The 16,883-nt window shown below is 32.4% G+C and overlaps 1 protein-coding gene and 1 pseudogene across 3 annotated transcripts; one reads left to right on the forward strand and one right to left on the reverse strand.

Moving 5' to 3' along the window:
* The first annotated feature begins 56 nt into the window (after positions 1-56).
* On the forward strand, positions 57-12,908 carry LOC111275262 (inositol transporter 4-like; annotated as a pseudogene). Its single transcript, XR_016334111.1, has 11 exons — positions 57-193; positions 957-1,029; positions 1,130-1,184; positions 2,622-2,876; positions 4,637-4,684; positions 5,794-5,916; positions 10,112-10,266; positions 10,374-10,444; positions 10,521-10,854; positions 11,009-11,116; positions 12,189-12,908. The product of XR_016334111.1 is annotated as an inositol transporter 4-like (transcript).
* A 1,392-nt stretch (positions 12,909-14,300) lies between these two features.
* On the reverse strand, positions 14,301-16,545 carry LOC111275263 (F-box protein CPR1-like). 2 transcript variants are annotated; one of them, XM_089755277.1, is made up of 4 exons: positions 15,132-16,545; positions 14,830-14,931; positions 14,601-14,695; positions 14,301-14,492 (listed from the first exon to the last, which is right to left on the reverse strand). In XM_089755277.1, the coding sequence occupies exons 1-2, from the start codon at positions 16,307-16,309 to the stop codon at positions 14,892-14,894; spliced, it is 1,218 nt and encodes a 405-aa protein (XP_089611403.1). In that variant the 5' UTR covers positions 16,310-16,545; the 3' UTR covers positions 14,301-14,492; positions 14,601-14,695; positions 14,830-14,891. The 2 variants fall into 2 exon arrangements, with proteins under 2 accessions (XP_089611403.1, XP_022716210.2); XM_022860475.2 differs by having other exon boundaries at positions 14,851-14,931; positions 15,132-16,539.
* Positions 16,546-16,883: the final 338 nt, after the last annotated feature.

Consider the following 16,883-nt stretch of genomic DNA (forward strand, 5'->3'; position numbering starts at 1 on the left):
ATAAAAGATAAAGATAAACAAAAGATTAAAAGAGAGTTTTCCAACTAACTTGAAGTATGATACAAAAAAAAAAAAAGACATATGTGAAAGAAAACAGCAGCCATGAATTAATCTAAACTAAACCTCGCCTCTCTTAGATTTGGAAACTCGCTTCTCCCCTCGAGTCAGTTCAACTCTTTCTTTCTCCTCTCAAGTGAGTCGCTTCTATTGCTTTTCTTAACTTCTTTCATTTCAAACACTCTTCTCATTTGCTAAACTTTCATCTAGGGTTTTACTTCTCTACAAAATCTAACTCTTTGCTCCATCTCATACTTACCAACTACTGGTCTGATAAGTCAGAGGACCTAAAAAAATGACATCGAATTTCTTCAATTAGGCACGTGAAGGCAATGGATTTTCTCCCGATTCTTTTGTTTATAGCTTTAGAATTATGGCTAATCAATAAGAAAATTTAAAACTGTCCCGATCTTAGATTTACTGTCCAGCTCATATATGTCATGAAAATGATTGGAGGGGTAATTTGGGAAGAGATGATTATATGTGAGAAGTTAATCGTCTGATGTTCATTCCTGCTTCTACTTTTTCATTGAGAAGTTAATTTTGTTTCGATCGGTTTTTTGGTTTGGTGTCTGTTGGGTTACTTTTTTTCAATCTGTTTTATTTTTAGGTTGGGTTGATTGGGGCATTTTGGGAATGCGAGGATAGGTTAGAGAGTTTTATAAAAGAGTAAAGAAAAGCTCTGCGATGGTGTAGAAAGAAAGAGAAAATAGGAAGATGAAAAGAAGAAAAGGTGTCGTTACCATGTTCGTGTTTTTTTAGTTTAAATCAGAGCTCCAAATTATGGTTTTTATGGTCAATTTTCTTCTTTTTTTTTTAATTCTGGGTGAGACTTTAAGGATTTGTTGATTTTTCAGTTTAATTTGTTGATTTTTGGGTAATGATTGTTTTGTGCACAGCATTGTTGAAGCTTGGAGGAAGAAAGATCTCGTGAAAACAAAACCTAATGTAAAAAAAATTAAAAGAGAAAAGGTATATTTTTGGGAAGCTTATTTTTAAGTTTTCTTTTGAATTTTTTAATTAAATTTTGGTTTTCTTTTTGTGTTTCTATTGGCTTCAATGACTACTAAAGCCACATTTCAACAGTGCCAAATCAAAAAGAGGAGGAAAAATTAAGAGGAAAAAAGGTAAGGAAGACTAATTTTTTATTGGTATGGTTGCATCTTGGTTTGATCATCCAGTTAAGCATGTTGTGCCTTCTGTTGGTGGACTGAAATAAGAAGTTTTTTTATTTTTTGAGTAAAACTTTGTATGGATATCATGTATTGAGATTTTCTTAGAAAAATCTAGATTGTATTAAGTTTGATTCTTATCAAACACTCTATTTTGCTTTGTGGCTATGTTAATGGTGCATTTGGGCTGTTAATAGATTTAATAATAAAATAGGATAGGAAAAGTTTCTTTAGAAATAAAGCATCTAGAACAATACGAGCTAATTGAAAAATGATAAATATAGCTCATTTGGCGGAATTACATTGCAAGATTTCAATTAAGAAAATTTTCTTTAGCCATGTTAGTAGATTGTGAGACTTCAACTCCTGATTAAATAATTGAAAAGGAAACAAGAGCTCCTGATCAAATAATTGAAAAGGAAACAAGAACTAAGATATGCCATTTTAAGTCTATATATTGCTGCAAGGTCACTCACTAATTGAATTCAATTTTTTTTTTAATTTGCATTATGGGATTGGTCATAGCATTTGTAATTACCCAAAAATAATCTCTAATTTTTTGTTTAGTAGCAGTTAGGATAAGTAATGTCATAAATGTAAGATCAAAAAATGGGCTAAAAAAATCTATGGCATAACAGGTTGTATAATCTGGCCAAATATCTTTTCTGATATGTATCTTTTTTTTTTTTGTTTGGTTTTCTCATAAGTTAGTTATATTAGTGGAATCAATGCTCTAATAAGAGTAAGTTTAAGTTTCTTCTTGATTTCCTTTTTGTTTTTGTTGCATGCATTTGGATTTATATACCATGGATAGGAGTTTCATGGCTTGATATCTGATCAGTGGAAAGAAATGGGGTGGCAGGGGTTGAAAAGAATGAGCAGATGGATCCTTTCTTTACCACCCCACTTATTACATTACAAACATAGTTGATAACGTTAGATTTATGTTGTTCCCTAACATGGCTATTGTTTACACATTTTCATTGTAGTCTTATTAGATAGCGGCCTGAATGTCCTTAATTACCATAGCTTACCCTCATAATAGTTTATAGTAGGTCACTTCCTTGAATTTATGTTACTTTGTTTGACTTAAAGATTCATATATAATCTATTTCTTTATGCATATAAGATACAGCTCCTCATTTGTAGAAAGATTTATTTGTTATATTTATTTTATCACTTGATGGTTATCAATCAAAACCTTCTATGGCTATGTATGGGGTTACTAAGACAGTTATTGGGTTGACCAATGTTTGGTGTTTGAGGTTTGTTCGTTTATATAAATTCTAAGTTTGTATATTGTGTCCTTCTTCGTCTTCCTTTATTCTTTTCTATTCCAAGCTCTCCAACTGAAATGGCCCCTGATATTTATTTCAATTGTATTGCTCGTAGCTTTCTATGGACCCGTTTTGCCATCACTGCAAATGAGGTCACAATAAGAATATATATGTAACATTTTGTTCAAGCTCTGTCATGCTAAATTTGAGTCTTTCCTTTGTCATAATCTGATTCTGAATTGAAATTTATTATAAAAGAAGGCTTTGAGAAGGGTACCTTACTTCACAGGTTTAACATCTTGGAAGAAATTGCTGCAACTATTTTCTTGGCTTCGGATGTTGCATGTAAGCAAGTCAATTAGTTTTACAGGTGAGTAGTGAACAATTGTTTTACAAGAAAAAAAAAAAAAAGATACTTTCATTGTTAGTGTTTTTTTTTTTTTTTATAGTAAGTACAATAAGTATGCAACTGTTTTCTAGGCTTTGGATGATGCACTAAATTAGTTTTACAAATTAGTAGTCAATAGTTGAGTTACAAATAATTTCAATCAATTAATATATATTTATGGGTCTATGAGTTAAGGTTTAGGATTTAGGATTAGGGTTTAAGGTTTTACAAGACGCTTGATAAATGTTTATTGTTTTAGTTTTCTTCCTTTATATCAATTCTATATTCAAGAATGCCTTAAATTTTGCTGCTGCAAATCCTGTTCTTCTTAGTTTTCCTTGATTCTTTTCTAGATTCTCGCAATTGAAATGGCCCTTGATATTTGTGTGAATTGTGTTGCTCATGGTTTTCTATCAACTTCCTTTGCAGCATATATCACAGCAAATGAGGCCATAGTAAGAATATATATCAAGAAAATCTTATTCCTTAGTGAAAAAATCAGTTCCTTGGTTTTCTTAAGCTAGAAAGTTGTTCACTTTATTTCTCAAATGCTATATGTTGTATGCCTCAGAATATGTTTTGCTCATATAGGTGGGTTAAAATAATTACTTAGTTCATGCCAAACAAACTTGCTATTAAAATGGAGCTCCAAAGTGCTGATGAGTTCAAGCTTTCTGTTTTACAATGCGTGCTTTATTGTTTTATTAGAGATAAAGGGTACTAAAATTAAATTTTAGTAAGGTCTAAAATTTTGTAACTTGCATTCCACAATTTTACAAAAATATCTCATCATAATGCATGACAATAGCATTGGAAAACATTTTTTGCAGCACTTGATACTTTGAATCAGTAGCTTCTTCTTTTGTTCATAATGGTATGATATAGAACCTTAAATAGTATTTATAATTTATAAATGAATTAGATTGATATCTCATATCATTGTAATCTGTTGACGTAAATCTTAAAGAATTTAGAATATTGGAATTCAATATTTTTATTTCTTTTTCTTTTTCATTCTCATTACTCTAAATGTATAGCATTAACAATATTTAAATAGGGTCATATTGCAAAAAAAATTGAAGGGTAAATTTGGATAAAAACATAAAAAGTATATTTCTCATTTGTTTTAGGGTTACTTGGATAGCTTGATTTTGTTTGAGAGAGGAAGTTTCGAGATATGTCGAGAAAAGAAAGAGGAAAGCGAAGTGAGAGAACAAAAAGAGTTAGGAATTCTACAAAGAGAACAAGAAATAGGGACAAGCGGAGAAGACTAAGCAAGAAAAAGAGGAAAGGTTGCCAATTGACTAGATCTTGGTGTCTCTCCTATTGAGATTTCACCATTTTTTTTTTAGTTTAGCTTCTTTTTCTTTTTAATTCTATTAGAAAAAAGAGTGAAGACAAAGAGAGAAAGAGGATGAGAAAGTAAGAAGAATGAATTGGGAGGAGTATATATATAATCGGATCTTTTTCTATCTTTAAAAAAATTTCACAAATCTAAAAAAAAAAAAGGGAAATGATGAGTGGTTGAAAAGTGTCTTCCATAGTCATTCTTACCTTTAATCTAAAGCTTTCCTTCAAAGTGTGAGTTTTCTTTTAATTATTTTTCTTTTTTTGTTTGAGTGCTTGATTTAATTTTTTCAAATTTTGGTTTTTAATCTCAATTTATTTTTTATATAATTTTCAAAATTCCAAGTTGAATATTCTTAAAGCAGCCCCGTTTATAGCTGTCTTGAAATGTGCAGCTGAGGAATTCAAAGTTCCTCCCCAAACCAACGCTATCATCACCAATGGTAATTCAATTTTTTCTTCCAACTTTTTTGTTTCTATTTGAGTAGTAATGTAATTATTTTTCTCCTTTTTTTTGCATATAATTTTCAGTTAATTAAAACTGGTAACTGTCTTAGATTAGTTTTCATTATATTCATCTTTTTTTATATTTATATTGCCTTCAAAATAATTTCATTTTGGAGTATTAGATGAATTTTCAATTTGTTGTTTTATTGTTGTATCTTATTATATCACTATTAATTTGGAATTACATTGTTATTACTATAACTAAATATACTAATATTTAACATTTCTTTAACTTCTTTTTATTGCTTTCAACACTTATAGGTGATAAAGGGTTTTGGTTAAGGAAATACATTATGCAAAAATATGATATCTGTCACACATTTATTTATTTACTTATGTTCCTTGTATTTTTATGCTAACTTTGGTTTGAGTCTTTTTTTTAAAAAATGGATCAATGGCTTAATGTGAACAACAATATACCCATTGACTAAGCTTAAAGGTACTCATTAATTTTTATTAGCTTATCTATTCTTTTCCTTTTCCTAGAATTCTCCTTATATTTTATCCTGTAAACACCCTATTTTTTTTTGGACAAAAAACAAAACTTTGGGCCTAATAGAAAAATTTTCAATTTTAATTTGATTTGATTTGATTTAATTGTTTTAAAAAAAAAGTAAAAAAAAAAAGAGAGAAAGATCGGAAAACAAGTGATTTTGGTTTGATTCATGCAAATTCTATAAAAAGAGAAACTTAAAATCAAATCACAGATTACAAAATCGCAATAAAATAATAATCAATTTGATTTATTCAATCTCTATATATAAACAGAAATCACACACAAAGAGGATCATCATTAATATATATATACACACACACACACAAACTCTTGAGAGAAAAGAAAAATGGGAAATAAAGATTCTACAGAAACTTTGAAGAGAAAAAGAGAAATTTGTTTAGCAACCAAGAAATTTTAGGTTATGGGTTTGATTTATTTAAATTTTCTAGAATTTGGATTTGGTGTTTTTAGGTTTGAATTTCTGTAGGGCTTTGTATTATAGGGATTTTTGGGTTTAGTTTTTTGGACCTAACCCTCAGCGATGTCTAGTTTTGACCAGCTCTCTTGTCTGCTGAACTAAGCCAAGCTGTGTCGGAAGCCGAGTTCCAAGCCACTCAAGTTGATTTGTTTCTGTAACTGCCTTTTTCAACCGCCAAGCCAAGCCAACTGCAGGTAATTTTGTTTTTCTTTAAATGTTATTTTATTTACTTATTCATTCATTTATTTATTTGTCTATTATTTTTAGTATTCTTAAAAAAAAAATTTATGTAACAAAATAAAATTTTAAATAAAAGTCTTACCAATACATTGGAAGGCAATCATTTTTTTTTTAAAATAGGGTTTTACCAAACTATTGGAAAACCTTATAATTTTATTTATTTCAAAAAATATATAAAGAAATAAAAACTTACCAACAGATTGGTGAACTTTATAAATTAATTTTTTTAAAAATCTATTGTTAATAAAATATTTTGTATTTTATCCTACCAAACTATTGAAGGATTTACATTTTAGATTAAATCTTATCAAACTATTAGAATATTTAATATATTTTCTAAAAAACAATCTTATAATAAAATCTCACCAAACTATTGAGAGATCTACATCAAAGTAAATCTTACGAAACTATTGGAAGATCTTACTGATTATTTTTTTAATTAAAATTTAAATGAATCCGACGATGGAGCCTCTTCAGGGTGGGACATTAGTCTCCATGAATACTACTGAGGTGAGAGAATTATCTTAAATTATTACTAAACTATTGGAGTAATTTTAAGATTAACTTACAATATTAAATAATTTGGTAAATCATAAATATGGTTAAGGCTTAGATAATTTGAAATCAAACTGGTATCATCCTTTGGATGGGCGCTGTGAGGGTGTTAGAACCTTTCTCACGCGTATGGTTTTGTGGATTAAAATCTATTATTTAAATATACCTAAGTCAATCTTGGGACTTCTTTTTAAATAGGACAGATTTTATTAGGTGGCTAATCACACCTAAACAAAAAATATTGGCGGCGACTCATTTAAACCATATCTAGTAGTAGGGCTACAGATCTATACGTTATGATATATCCTTTTCATAACACAAATTTGTGTGGTTTTTTATGTGCGATGTTAACTTTGTCATTCAATTTCAATTTGTAAGTTTAATAATTTATGCGAGTCTTTTAACAAGTTTATTTTGAATGCAATGGATAAGCCTATTTTGATAATGATGGAGATTGTTAGGAAAAATTAATGTAAAAGATTGTTTTAAAGAGTGCAACTGCTGAAAAGTATTCGGGACCACATTGCCCCAAAATACAAAAAAGTTGGCTCATATTGTCTTTTAGTCAAGTAGGTGTTGGCTAAAACATGCTGGTGGTCCAAGATACCAAGTAGGATGTGGGCCATCAAACCAGCACATAGTGGACTTTAATTGCATACCTATTCATGCAGAAAATGGCATCTCACTGGGATTCCATGCATGCATGTTATTTCAGCCATGTTCTTCTCTAAAGAAAGGCTTAAAAATTATGTTGATCCATGCTATAGCAAGACCACATAAGTCAATATATATTTTAACTTCATTTGCCCTGTCAGAGGCAACAAATTAATGGACAAGTGATGGAACTCTAGAACCAATACTACCACCCATTATAAGAAGGCCATCTGGAAGACCACATAAGAATAGGAGGAAGGAAAATGAAACAGGTGGAAGTCAATTCAAAATCAGCAAGAAAGAAGGGACACTAAGTTGTATCAAATGTGAAAAATCAAGGCATAATGCAAAGACATGTAGAGGGGAGATTGGTGGTAATAGCAGGTTGAATGTAGCTAGGGGATTTGTCAAACAAGTAAGAGGAAATGTCTCAAAGTTACCTATGAGTGTTTTGGTTTATTGATTTATATTTATTAATGATAATAATGGACAAACTATAGTAACTTATTTTTATTATTTTAATTTTACAAGTTAGGAGAGCTATTAGGATTATTAATTAAAAGGCTAAGGATCCTGCCACTGAAAAGGTAATATATAATAAAATGTTTGGGATCATTTAATCTAAACCTTTACACTTCTAATTTATGTTTTAGGCTCAAACTACAACTAGAAGATCTAGAAAGCATGTACAGCCATCTCCAACAACTGTTAGATGGATGCCTAATAAATAATTCTTTTGTCTATCCTAGACCCACTCTAAATTAATCATAAATATTGAATGATTTACTGTATTGATGTGTAAGGTTTTAGTCAAGTTTTTTCAATCATAATAGAATTCTTTCTTTGGACCCAGTGGAGTTTTTAAACCTCTTGGAACTCTTACAAGTATTGAAGCCAGTCAAAAAGGAATGCAAGTGTAGTGGAGGTACTTGGTTAAACATGTTGCTAAGAGAAAGGTGCCTGCAACCAATGTTTAACAAAACAAGAGAGGTACTAAAGGACCAGCAAAGCCAATTCCATGAAATGAAAAACTAACAACTCGCAGATGAGCTTTTTTTTTTTTTTTGGTACATGATTGGGTTAGGGTATTTTGTGCACATGACTTGTTTAGGATATTGATCTAATAGAAATCTCTTTTGTTTTTGGTATGTGGGATTAGGGTATTTTGTGCACGACTTGTTTTGGATATTGATCTAATAGAAATCTCTTTTGTTTTTGGTATGTTGAATTAGCAATAAGTTTCTTTTTGATAAGGGCATAGATGTAAGGGTTCTTTTTATAGATAAAGAGTTTTTTTCTGTTGGAAAGGGTATAGATGTAAGGAGTTTATGGTATTGATGTTTAAGAGTTTGTTTCAAGTCCAACATGCTTATTGAAACTACATTATAGATTGGTGTAAATGCCTTATAATTATCAATACAGTCATGTTTTTGTTAACTGTTTCTGTATTGGGTTTATCTGTTACTTGTTTATTGGTTTCTGATTTTTGGTTTCTTTAAGTTTTACATGTTTGTTAAAGTTATAGATTCATTAAAATTAGGTTTATGCTTATTATAGAAAGTAGTTTGTTAAACATGGTTAATCTTGTTAAACGGTATACATCCATGTTACAAAATAAAAGCTTCTCTAAATTAAAGAGTCTACTACAATAACATACTGAAACAACCTAATAATTTAAAGTACCGAGTTCATTAGATAATCTAAACCATTACATAGTATAGTTACCACTTGATACAAAAATGATCTTTTGATACCAATATAAAACCTAAAACACTTGATACATAGTATAATGCACATAAAACACTATCTAAACCAATTCAGTGGCTATTATCATTCACTAACATCTGATACAAAATACACAATAAATCCATAATTCTTCAATGCCATTGTGCCTAATGCACTTAAAATATTACCTAAAACCCATAATACATAACTTTAAACACTAAGCAACCTTAAACCATTATATCAGAGCTTAATCAAAGTGAAAATCAAATAACGAGCCAATAACAAAATCCACAGTACCTGTTCCTTCTTTCGTTGGCTCTCAACGGTTCTCACTTTTCTTAAAAGCCCAATAAGCACAACTCTTGCACGAATTGGATCATATCAATTGAAGAAATGACATCTGTATGAATAAATATAATTCTTGCAACCTAAAAATCTTTTTCCAAGATTGTCATTTGACCAGAAGATCCTCAATTGATTTGGTATTTCGCAATGACAAAAAGGATTACTCATATTAGGGTTTTCCATCCTTTAACTAGAGGAAAAGAAACAAAAAAGAAGCAAAAAGAAGAAGGAATAAACAGAAAAAAATAGGAAAAGAAATGAAATTAAAAAAATGTCGTAATTTTGTGTATGACATGGAAAAATATGGGCCATGTAAGCAAACCGTTTCTAATAAGTGAAGCCATATGAGATAAACATTATGGTTTAACTATACAATGACTCAAAAAATACTTATTCAAACGTTAGTGACTAAATTGAAACTTTTAACATTTTAGTGACCATTTTAAAATGACTCCAATAGTTACCATAAATAAATAGCAATAGTTATATGCTCAATTACTTGGGTCAAAATTGATTTATGATTTATCTATTAATTGTAGATGGAAAGTTGTATTATGACCAGCATTATGTTACTTGATCCATTCGTTGTATCATTTAGGAAAGCTTCTTCTATTCCAGAAGAAGAAAAGGAAAGTCTATCTTCAGCAAAGAGAATATATGGAGTAGAAAATTAGCGAGATTCGGAAGCAGGATTGTCAATTTGATGTTTATTCGTTTGGTTTCTTTTTAGTATATTTTATTTTTTATGCCATCTCTTTAGAAGGTTTTAAGGAAACCCTTCGCTGGAAAATATAAGTTTATTCTGTGTACCAATTAATTTCTGTTTAGACTCAAAAACTTTTAAGTTACTGTTTGGAGAGCAATTTTCAGTTTGCTTATTGTGAGAAAATGGTGGAAGGTGGTACAGTGAAAGCCGGCTAGACAGAGTTTAAGAAGTGCTGGAAGACAACATGGAAGACTCCCTTATATTATGCGCCTTACACTTTCAGCTGGAATTGGAAGGTTCCTCTTTGGTTACGATACAGGTAAGACGATATTGATAGAGATGAATTTTACAAGGTAAATGATCTTCATTAGTTATTCTCGGTGACATGTCTTAATTATTAATACAAATCCTTGTTGGAGAGTGCAGGAGTCATTTCAGGTGCCCTGCTTTATATCCATGAGGATTTCCAAGAAGTTGACAGGAAAACATGGCTACAGGTTTAGATCCTTCTTGTTACCTTGTTTTGATATGGTTCCCTGTTGGTTCAAATGTTTTACTTGAGTTGATTTTCAGGAAGTCATCGTGAGTATGGTTGTAGCTGGTGCCATTTTTGGTGCTGCATTTGGAAGATGGATAAACGAGGTTCAGGAGAAAACTATCAATTTTGGTTGCTGATGTTCTATTCTTTTTAGGTGACATGATCATGTCTCTCGCCCCAGCTCCATGGTTGATTGTTTTTGGAAGAATTTTTCTGGGTTTAGGAGTCGGAATGGCTTCAATGACCACACCTCTTTATATTTCATAAGCTTCCCCTGCTAGAACCCAAGGTGCACTTGTTAGTACCAATGGTTTGCTAATTACAGGGGGGCAGTTTCTGTCTTACCTAATCAATCTGGCCTTCTCTCATGTAAGTGATAATAATCGCTACAATTGAAAATTTATTTTCTTTTATTAAATAAAGTTTAGGTACAAATATTGGAATGTTTGATTGAACCCCCCACAATTTTATCTCTCTAATTACAAACAAAAATTTTCATAATCAATACTGTTTTGTGTTTTAGGCTCATGGAACCTGGCATTGGATGCTTGGAGTAGCAGGAGCCTCAGCCTTGGTTCAATTTGTCTTGATGTTGTCACTTCCTGAATCTCCTGGATGGCTTTACAGACGGGTTAGAATCTTGTCTTGATTCATGCAATCGTTAAGATTTGGTTCAAGTTGTGTTAAATGCAAAAGGTTTTGACCATTTCGATAAGTTACAAAGAAGATTTAGATTCAAAATTAAAAATAAAAGTGTAAATATTTTGCTGGAGATAACATGTACTTTCTCAAATACATGAATATGATGAATGCATTTTGTAATCCAAAATGTGCAAAAGTTCTCTTTACCCCTGCCCTTCTAGGAGTCTTTTCCATTTTGCGTATGGTATCGCCACTTCGTTTCACAGCATCTACTAATTAGGAATTTAATTTGAAAGTCATATTTTGATTGGATGTTTTCAGGATGCTCCTAATAACATTTTTTTAATATATATATTTCGTTAGAAATAGTGACTTAATTCCCGTAAGAGATTTGTTTGATATTGATTAAATATTGTTTGATGGATTAGAAGACTTACCAAAGAAAAATTTAAAAAAAAAAAGGATTCTTGATAAGCAAATATATATACTTATAAATAAGTGGAGTCTCTATAGGAGAAAAAGATGTAAGGAGTTCTAAGGTTTTATTAGGTAGACATCCCATAGACTACAAGATGTGTATGTTTGAGTAGACTAAAGGAGAATAAGATGATTCACAAGATGATTCACATAAGTATGGTGTATAGGTACACATGAGTATTTGTTTTGCTTGAAAATATTCTATAGGACTATAGGAGATTGAGAGGGTCTATGAATATTAATTATTGAGTGTTTGATTTAATTGTATGTTTATAATTCTGTACAACTAGTGAATCTTTTTTCTCAGTTATAGATGTAAGTTGGCTAGGTCGAACCACATTAAATTGTTGTCTTTTATGTGGTTGATTAATTGTTTAGTTTTGCTTCCATTGACGTAAATGTTTAATTAATTGAAGGTTTTTTAACCTAACACATTCATCCTTTAATTTACATACATCAAAGCTGAATTTATTTTTCCAAATTCATATTTACAAACATAGCATCAAGTAATTAATGTTGTCAAATTTTTATTAAGATAAATAATGAAAATAATGATCATGTGAATTTTCTGGCTTGATATCCAGAATAAAGCAGAAGATGCCAGGTCTATCCTAGAGAAGATTTATCCTACGAATGAAGTTGAAGATAAATTGAATGCCTTGAAACTCTGGTTGAAGGAGAAAAGGCTGATGAGCAGGCCATTGGGGACAATTTGATAACAAGGGTGAAGGAGGATTTAGGCAACGTTGTTGTCCGAAGGGGGCTTTGTGCTGGGGTGACTGTTCAGGTGGCTCAGCAGTTTTCGGGCATCAATGCTGTTATTTACTACATCCCAACAATGGTCCTGTTCGCAGGATTTGCTTCAGACAAGACAGCTCTGGCGCTTTGTCTTGTCACTTCTGGTCTCAATGCTGTCGGCTCTGTTGTTAGTATGGCTTTTGTTGACTGATATGGCAGGAGAAGAATGATGACCATCTCCATGTTTGGTATCATCTTTTGCCTTGTGATTTCATCGGCTGTGTTCTTTCAAGCTGCCAGCCATGCTCCCAAAATAAACCAATTTGAATCCACCCACTTTGCTACAAATGCTACATGTCCAAGTTACCTTTCCGCTCCTGATCCATCATCATGGAACTGCAATTCTTGCTGGAAAGCTGATTGAGCCTTTTGTGCCAATGGGGCAAATGACTTTAGATTTTGATTATTATAGTTAATGACTTCAGATTTTGATTTTTGTTTATCTTTTACCAATTAAGTTAATCTGATTGATTTGTTTTTCTCTTTTAGTATTCTCCAGGAGCATGCTCGGCAATGACCGAAGATCTAGAGAATTCATGCCATGGACAACATCGTACATGGTTGAAGGACGGTTGCCCGAGCAAATTTGGATTTTTGGCTGTCATCGTCCTAGGATTGTATATCATTTCCTACTCACCTGGTATGGGAACGGTCCCACGGATTGTGAACTCTGAGATTTACCCACTGAAGTACGGAGGTATTGGTGGAGGGGTGGCTCCAGTTTTTAACTGGGTCTGCAATCTTATTGTCAGTCTGACATTTTTAACGGACTAAAGTTATCGGTTCCTCTGGTACATTCCTCCTCTTCGCTGGCTATTTTGTAATTCGATTTTTTTTCATATAATGGTTTGTACCCGAAACCAAAGGGCTGCAATTTGAGAAAGTTGAGAAGATGCTGAAGTCCGGTTATAAGCCGGCAGCATGTAGGTGCAAGTCAAAGGGTGACGTTGGCAAGAAGATTCAGTCTGCATGGCATGTACAAACACCATCACATCAATTAGTTTTTCTTCAATTAAATGTAAAAGATGTCCAATTTATTTATTTATTTATTGCCCATTATTCTTTCTTGGTGATGATCGTTACAGAAGAAATTGAAGTGAAAATCTGTTCTTCAAATTGAAAATAACGAAACCTTCAGATAAATGGTACTTCCCACTTGTTACCAAATAAATTTCCCAAACTAAAACCATTTCTAAAGCCTCCTAGTTGTCCTAATACTATGCACCAATAGAGAAGAAAAAGGCAATCAGATATCCATTAATCATGTTTTAGGCTATTAAATTTTTGAGTAATATTCTTGCCTTGACTCTTACTTCTTCCTCTTCTATTTAATTCAACATGTATTTCGGTTTTTGATGGGAAGAGAACCATTTCAAACAACCACCCAAGGTTAATCAGCATGGTCGATCTGCATTCAACAGAATATTTCGAAGCTTCACTTTTCATGAAAGTTATTTGCCCCATGAGCAGTACGGTTCCAGAAGCTTATCATGCCTTATTCTTGCCTGATTCATCCGCAAGTATCCGCCTTAGCCGAACGTGCCTAAATGTTACAGTGTTAAATCCACAAATATCAGGACTGAAGCGTAGCTAGATGTTGGAGTAAATGCATGTAACAAAGTGGGTCATTCTCTGAGAATCACGATGTTCATGTAAAGAGTTAAGAAACTTGGTTGTAGTACTTTAAGCAACAAAAGTCTCTTTCTCAACCATTGAATGGTTCAGATTGTTACTCTTTGAACCCTGCTTTGGCTTAAAGATAAGCTTTTAAGTCCAGATGCAGGAATCAAGAACAGATCAAAAGGTAGTTAAATTCTTAAATGTCTCACACAGTAAAGGCTATCAACAATCCCATATTATAAAAAAAAAAAAAAAAAAAAAAAAAAAAAAAAAACACCTTACCACCAGAATGTACCATTCTCATTCCCCTATCGGTGCAATAAAATTTTGCGACCCACATTCAGATGATATAAAAGCAGTAGAAATAAGAAAGATAATATAAATCGGCCAAACCAGACTCCCCATTTTGTTCCGTCGTTCACAATAAGTGGCTACAACACTCCAAAAGCTTCCTCTTTTGAAATCATGTCCTACAACATTTCCTCTCATAAGTTTAATTCATTTACAAAATTTGGCCCTTGTAAAAGAAAGTTAATCGAATGCTTCTCTTTAAATTAAAGAATTATCTTCAACCTTACCTGCCAGGCAGCAGTCATATGTCAACACCTCCTCAAGTCAACCCTTTGGGGGATCCGCTGTAGAAAAACAGAGGGAACATGCTAGCTTCTTGGCCCTTCAAGACATATTTATAAATAAGTCAATTTCCTACTGCAAACATCTAAGTCAACCAACAGAAGATTAAGCTCCAAAAAGAACATAAGCATACGGAAACCAACACCAGTGAGCATTAAATAAATAAACTGGAACCTTTATAAGCGATTTAGCTACCTCGCACTTTGCTCATATTCTGTATATTTTCTTCATTTTGATCATAAAACCAACTTGAATCCTTGCGACAGGAAATCATCCCTGGGGAAAAAAATAGAAAGAACCAATATTAAGCATCAGGGTTGTTACTTCAAGAATGGATTACAAGTTTGCATGACAAACTTAATTTATGGCTGTTCCACTAGCAATCTAAGTAATGCACTATAAATATTAGTATACACATCGTGCCTTTCAATTTTATGTTTAAGATTCGAACAAGTTTAAGTTTGTGCATCATTTACCGCTTATTTCGATTTCTGTTCTTCTGTACACCTTGTTCATTTTGTTTCTCATTTTCCTTTCTTTTCTGGTCTTCTATTGGAATCAGGCTTCCTACATAAACCTCTGCACCAAATGTACCTGGACTACCACCAATCTTCACACTCCGCATCTTCTTCTTTTGTAAATCATACCACGCAAACTTTTGATTATTAATCTCCAACAGAACCTTCTCACTAAACTTGGAATATGCTAATGGCTTTAAAAACGTTAGTGTGTTAATGGCTCTAGTTTTTTGAACAGAAAGCAACCTAGACCAAGATTCTTTCACTCCATATTCCTTCATAACCCAGACATCAACAGAAACTTGGTCATAATTACAAACAGCACAAAGGCATCCTTCCAAGACACCCACATCCAACAGATAGTTCTTATTAGCACATTCAGGCTGAGGCACTTCAACAAACTCCTCGGTTCCAAGATCGAAACCAACAATCCTATTTCTCATTCCCAATTCAATTCGCGGAGGCATCACCCAATGCAAAACCCCACCAGCAAGCACACCATAGCCTCGCCTATGCAAAAGATGGTAGAAAAATTGAAACATAAACCGCAGATAAGGAGGAAGCTTAGTGATTTTTCTCCAAGAATCATTCTTTAAACTATAAACCTTAACCTCGTAATCATAAAAGTAACCTTCACCATCTTCATCGTCATTTTGATTAAACTGTGCCATTCTCAACACTTTGTAATCATCAGTTTTAACATCTTGTCCAAACCCATAAAAAACATACCCAGATTTACAAGATTCACCTGGTGGAGGATCAATCTCTGAAACAGGCAACCTACGGAACAGTCTCGTTGAAGGGTTGTACAAGGCAAGATTTTTCTCGGTGATACGGAATGCAAGGAGGCCGTTACAAGAACCAAAAGCTTCTGTACCAGCTCCGTTACTCAAAGGATAGTCGAGGGGAACGGCGGTATCCAGGGCGTCAAATTCCACGGAATAGAGATGCAAGCCTTTGAGGATGATATTGAGATTTGATCTGGTTTGGATGGAACGATTCAAGTGGGCTCTGATGAAATCTGGATCGTCGATTAGGAAGCAACATGGTTTAGACAAGGACTTGAATCGTACGAGAGCCTTCACCGGGAGGCGATATAAAATGTCGGTGATTACGTCCATAGGAAGCTTAGACATTTTTCTTTGGTTATGTGGTGTGTATTCAGGTTTTTTAGATTGGGAGTTTCAGGTTTTTGAGATTGGGGGTTTCAGGTTTAGGTTTGCCTCAAAACAAAGGAATCGTTAATCAAGAGGAAGTGCGCGAGTGCGTCATTCGACAAGTGGCGAAAAGAAGAACTGACAGCAAAAAGCTTATTTTAATTTAAAGGATATTACGTGTCACAGTATTTTTCCTTTAAAATATAAAATCACTTGGGCTCCAGAAACAACATCTCATTATTTATCTAGAATCACGCGAGCGGAGTGAACAAGACAACACACCAACATAGACTACCAACATTGATTGAGAGCGAAGGAGGTGATTAGACGGAAGGGTGTATTTAGGTGGATAATAAAATTAATTTGATGAAATTAAAAATAAAAATAATTATTATAATGGTGAAATTAAAATTAATAATAAAAATATATGTTTAAATAAATACAATGGTGAAATAAATTGTAAGAATATGAAAAATAATTATTAAAAATATTAAATTAAAAATTATATGTAATAAAATTTTAAATTATTTATTATTTATAAAATTAATAAAAT

The sequence above is a fragment of the Durio zibethinus genome, chromosome 26 (genome assembly GCF_047325235.1).
Source record: "Durio zibethinus cultivar Kanyao isolate XHJ-2024 chromosome 26, ASM4732523v1, whole genome shotgun sequence".
Lineage (NCBI taxonomy): Eukaryota > Viridiplantae > Streptophyta > Magnoliopsida > Malvales > Malvaceae > Durio > Durio zibethinus.

Excerpts from the sequence above, each read along its gene's own strand:
- LOC111275263 (XM_089755277.1), bottom strand. The coding sequence starts at position 16,309 with ATGTCTAAGCTTCCTATGGACGTAATCACCGACATTTTATATCGCCTC. Across the intron at positions 14,932-15,131 it reads AACAGAAATCGAAATAAGCG|GGATGATTTCCTGTCGCAAG; the intron begins GTAAATGATGCA and ends TTTTTTCCCCAG.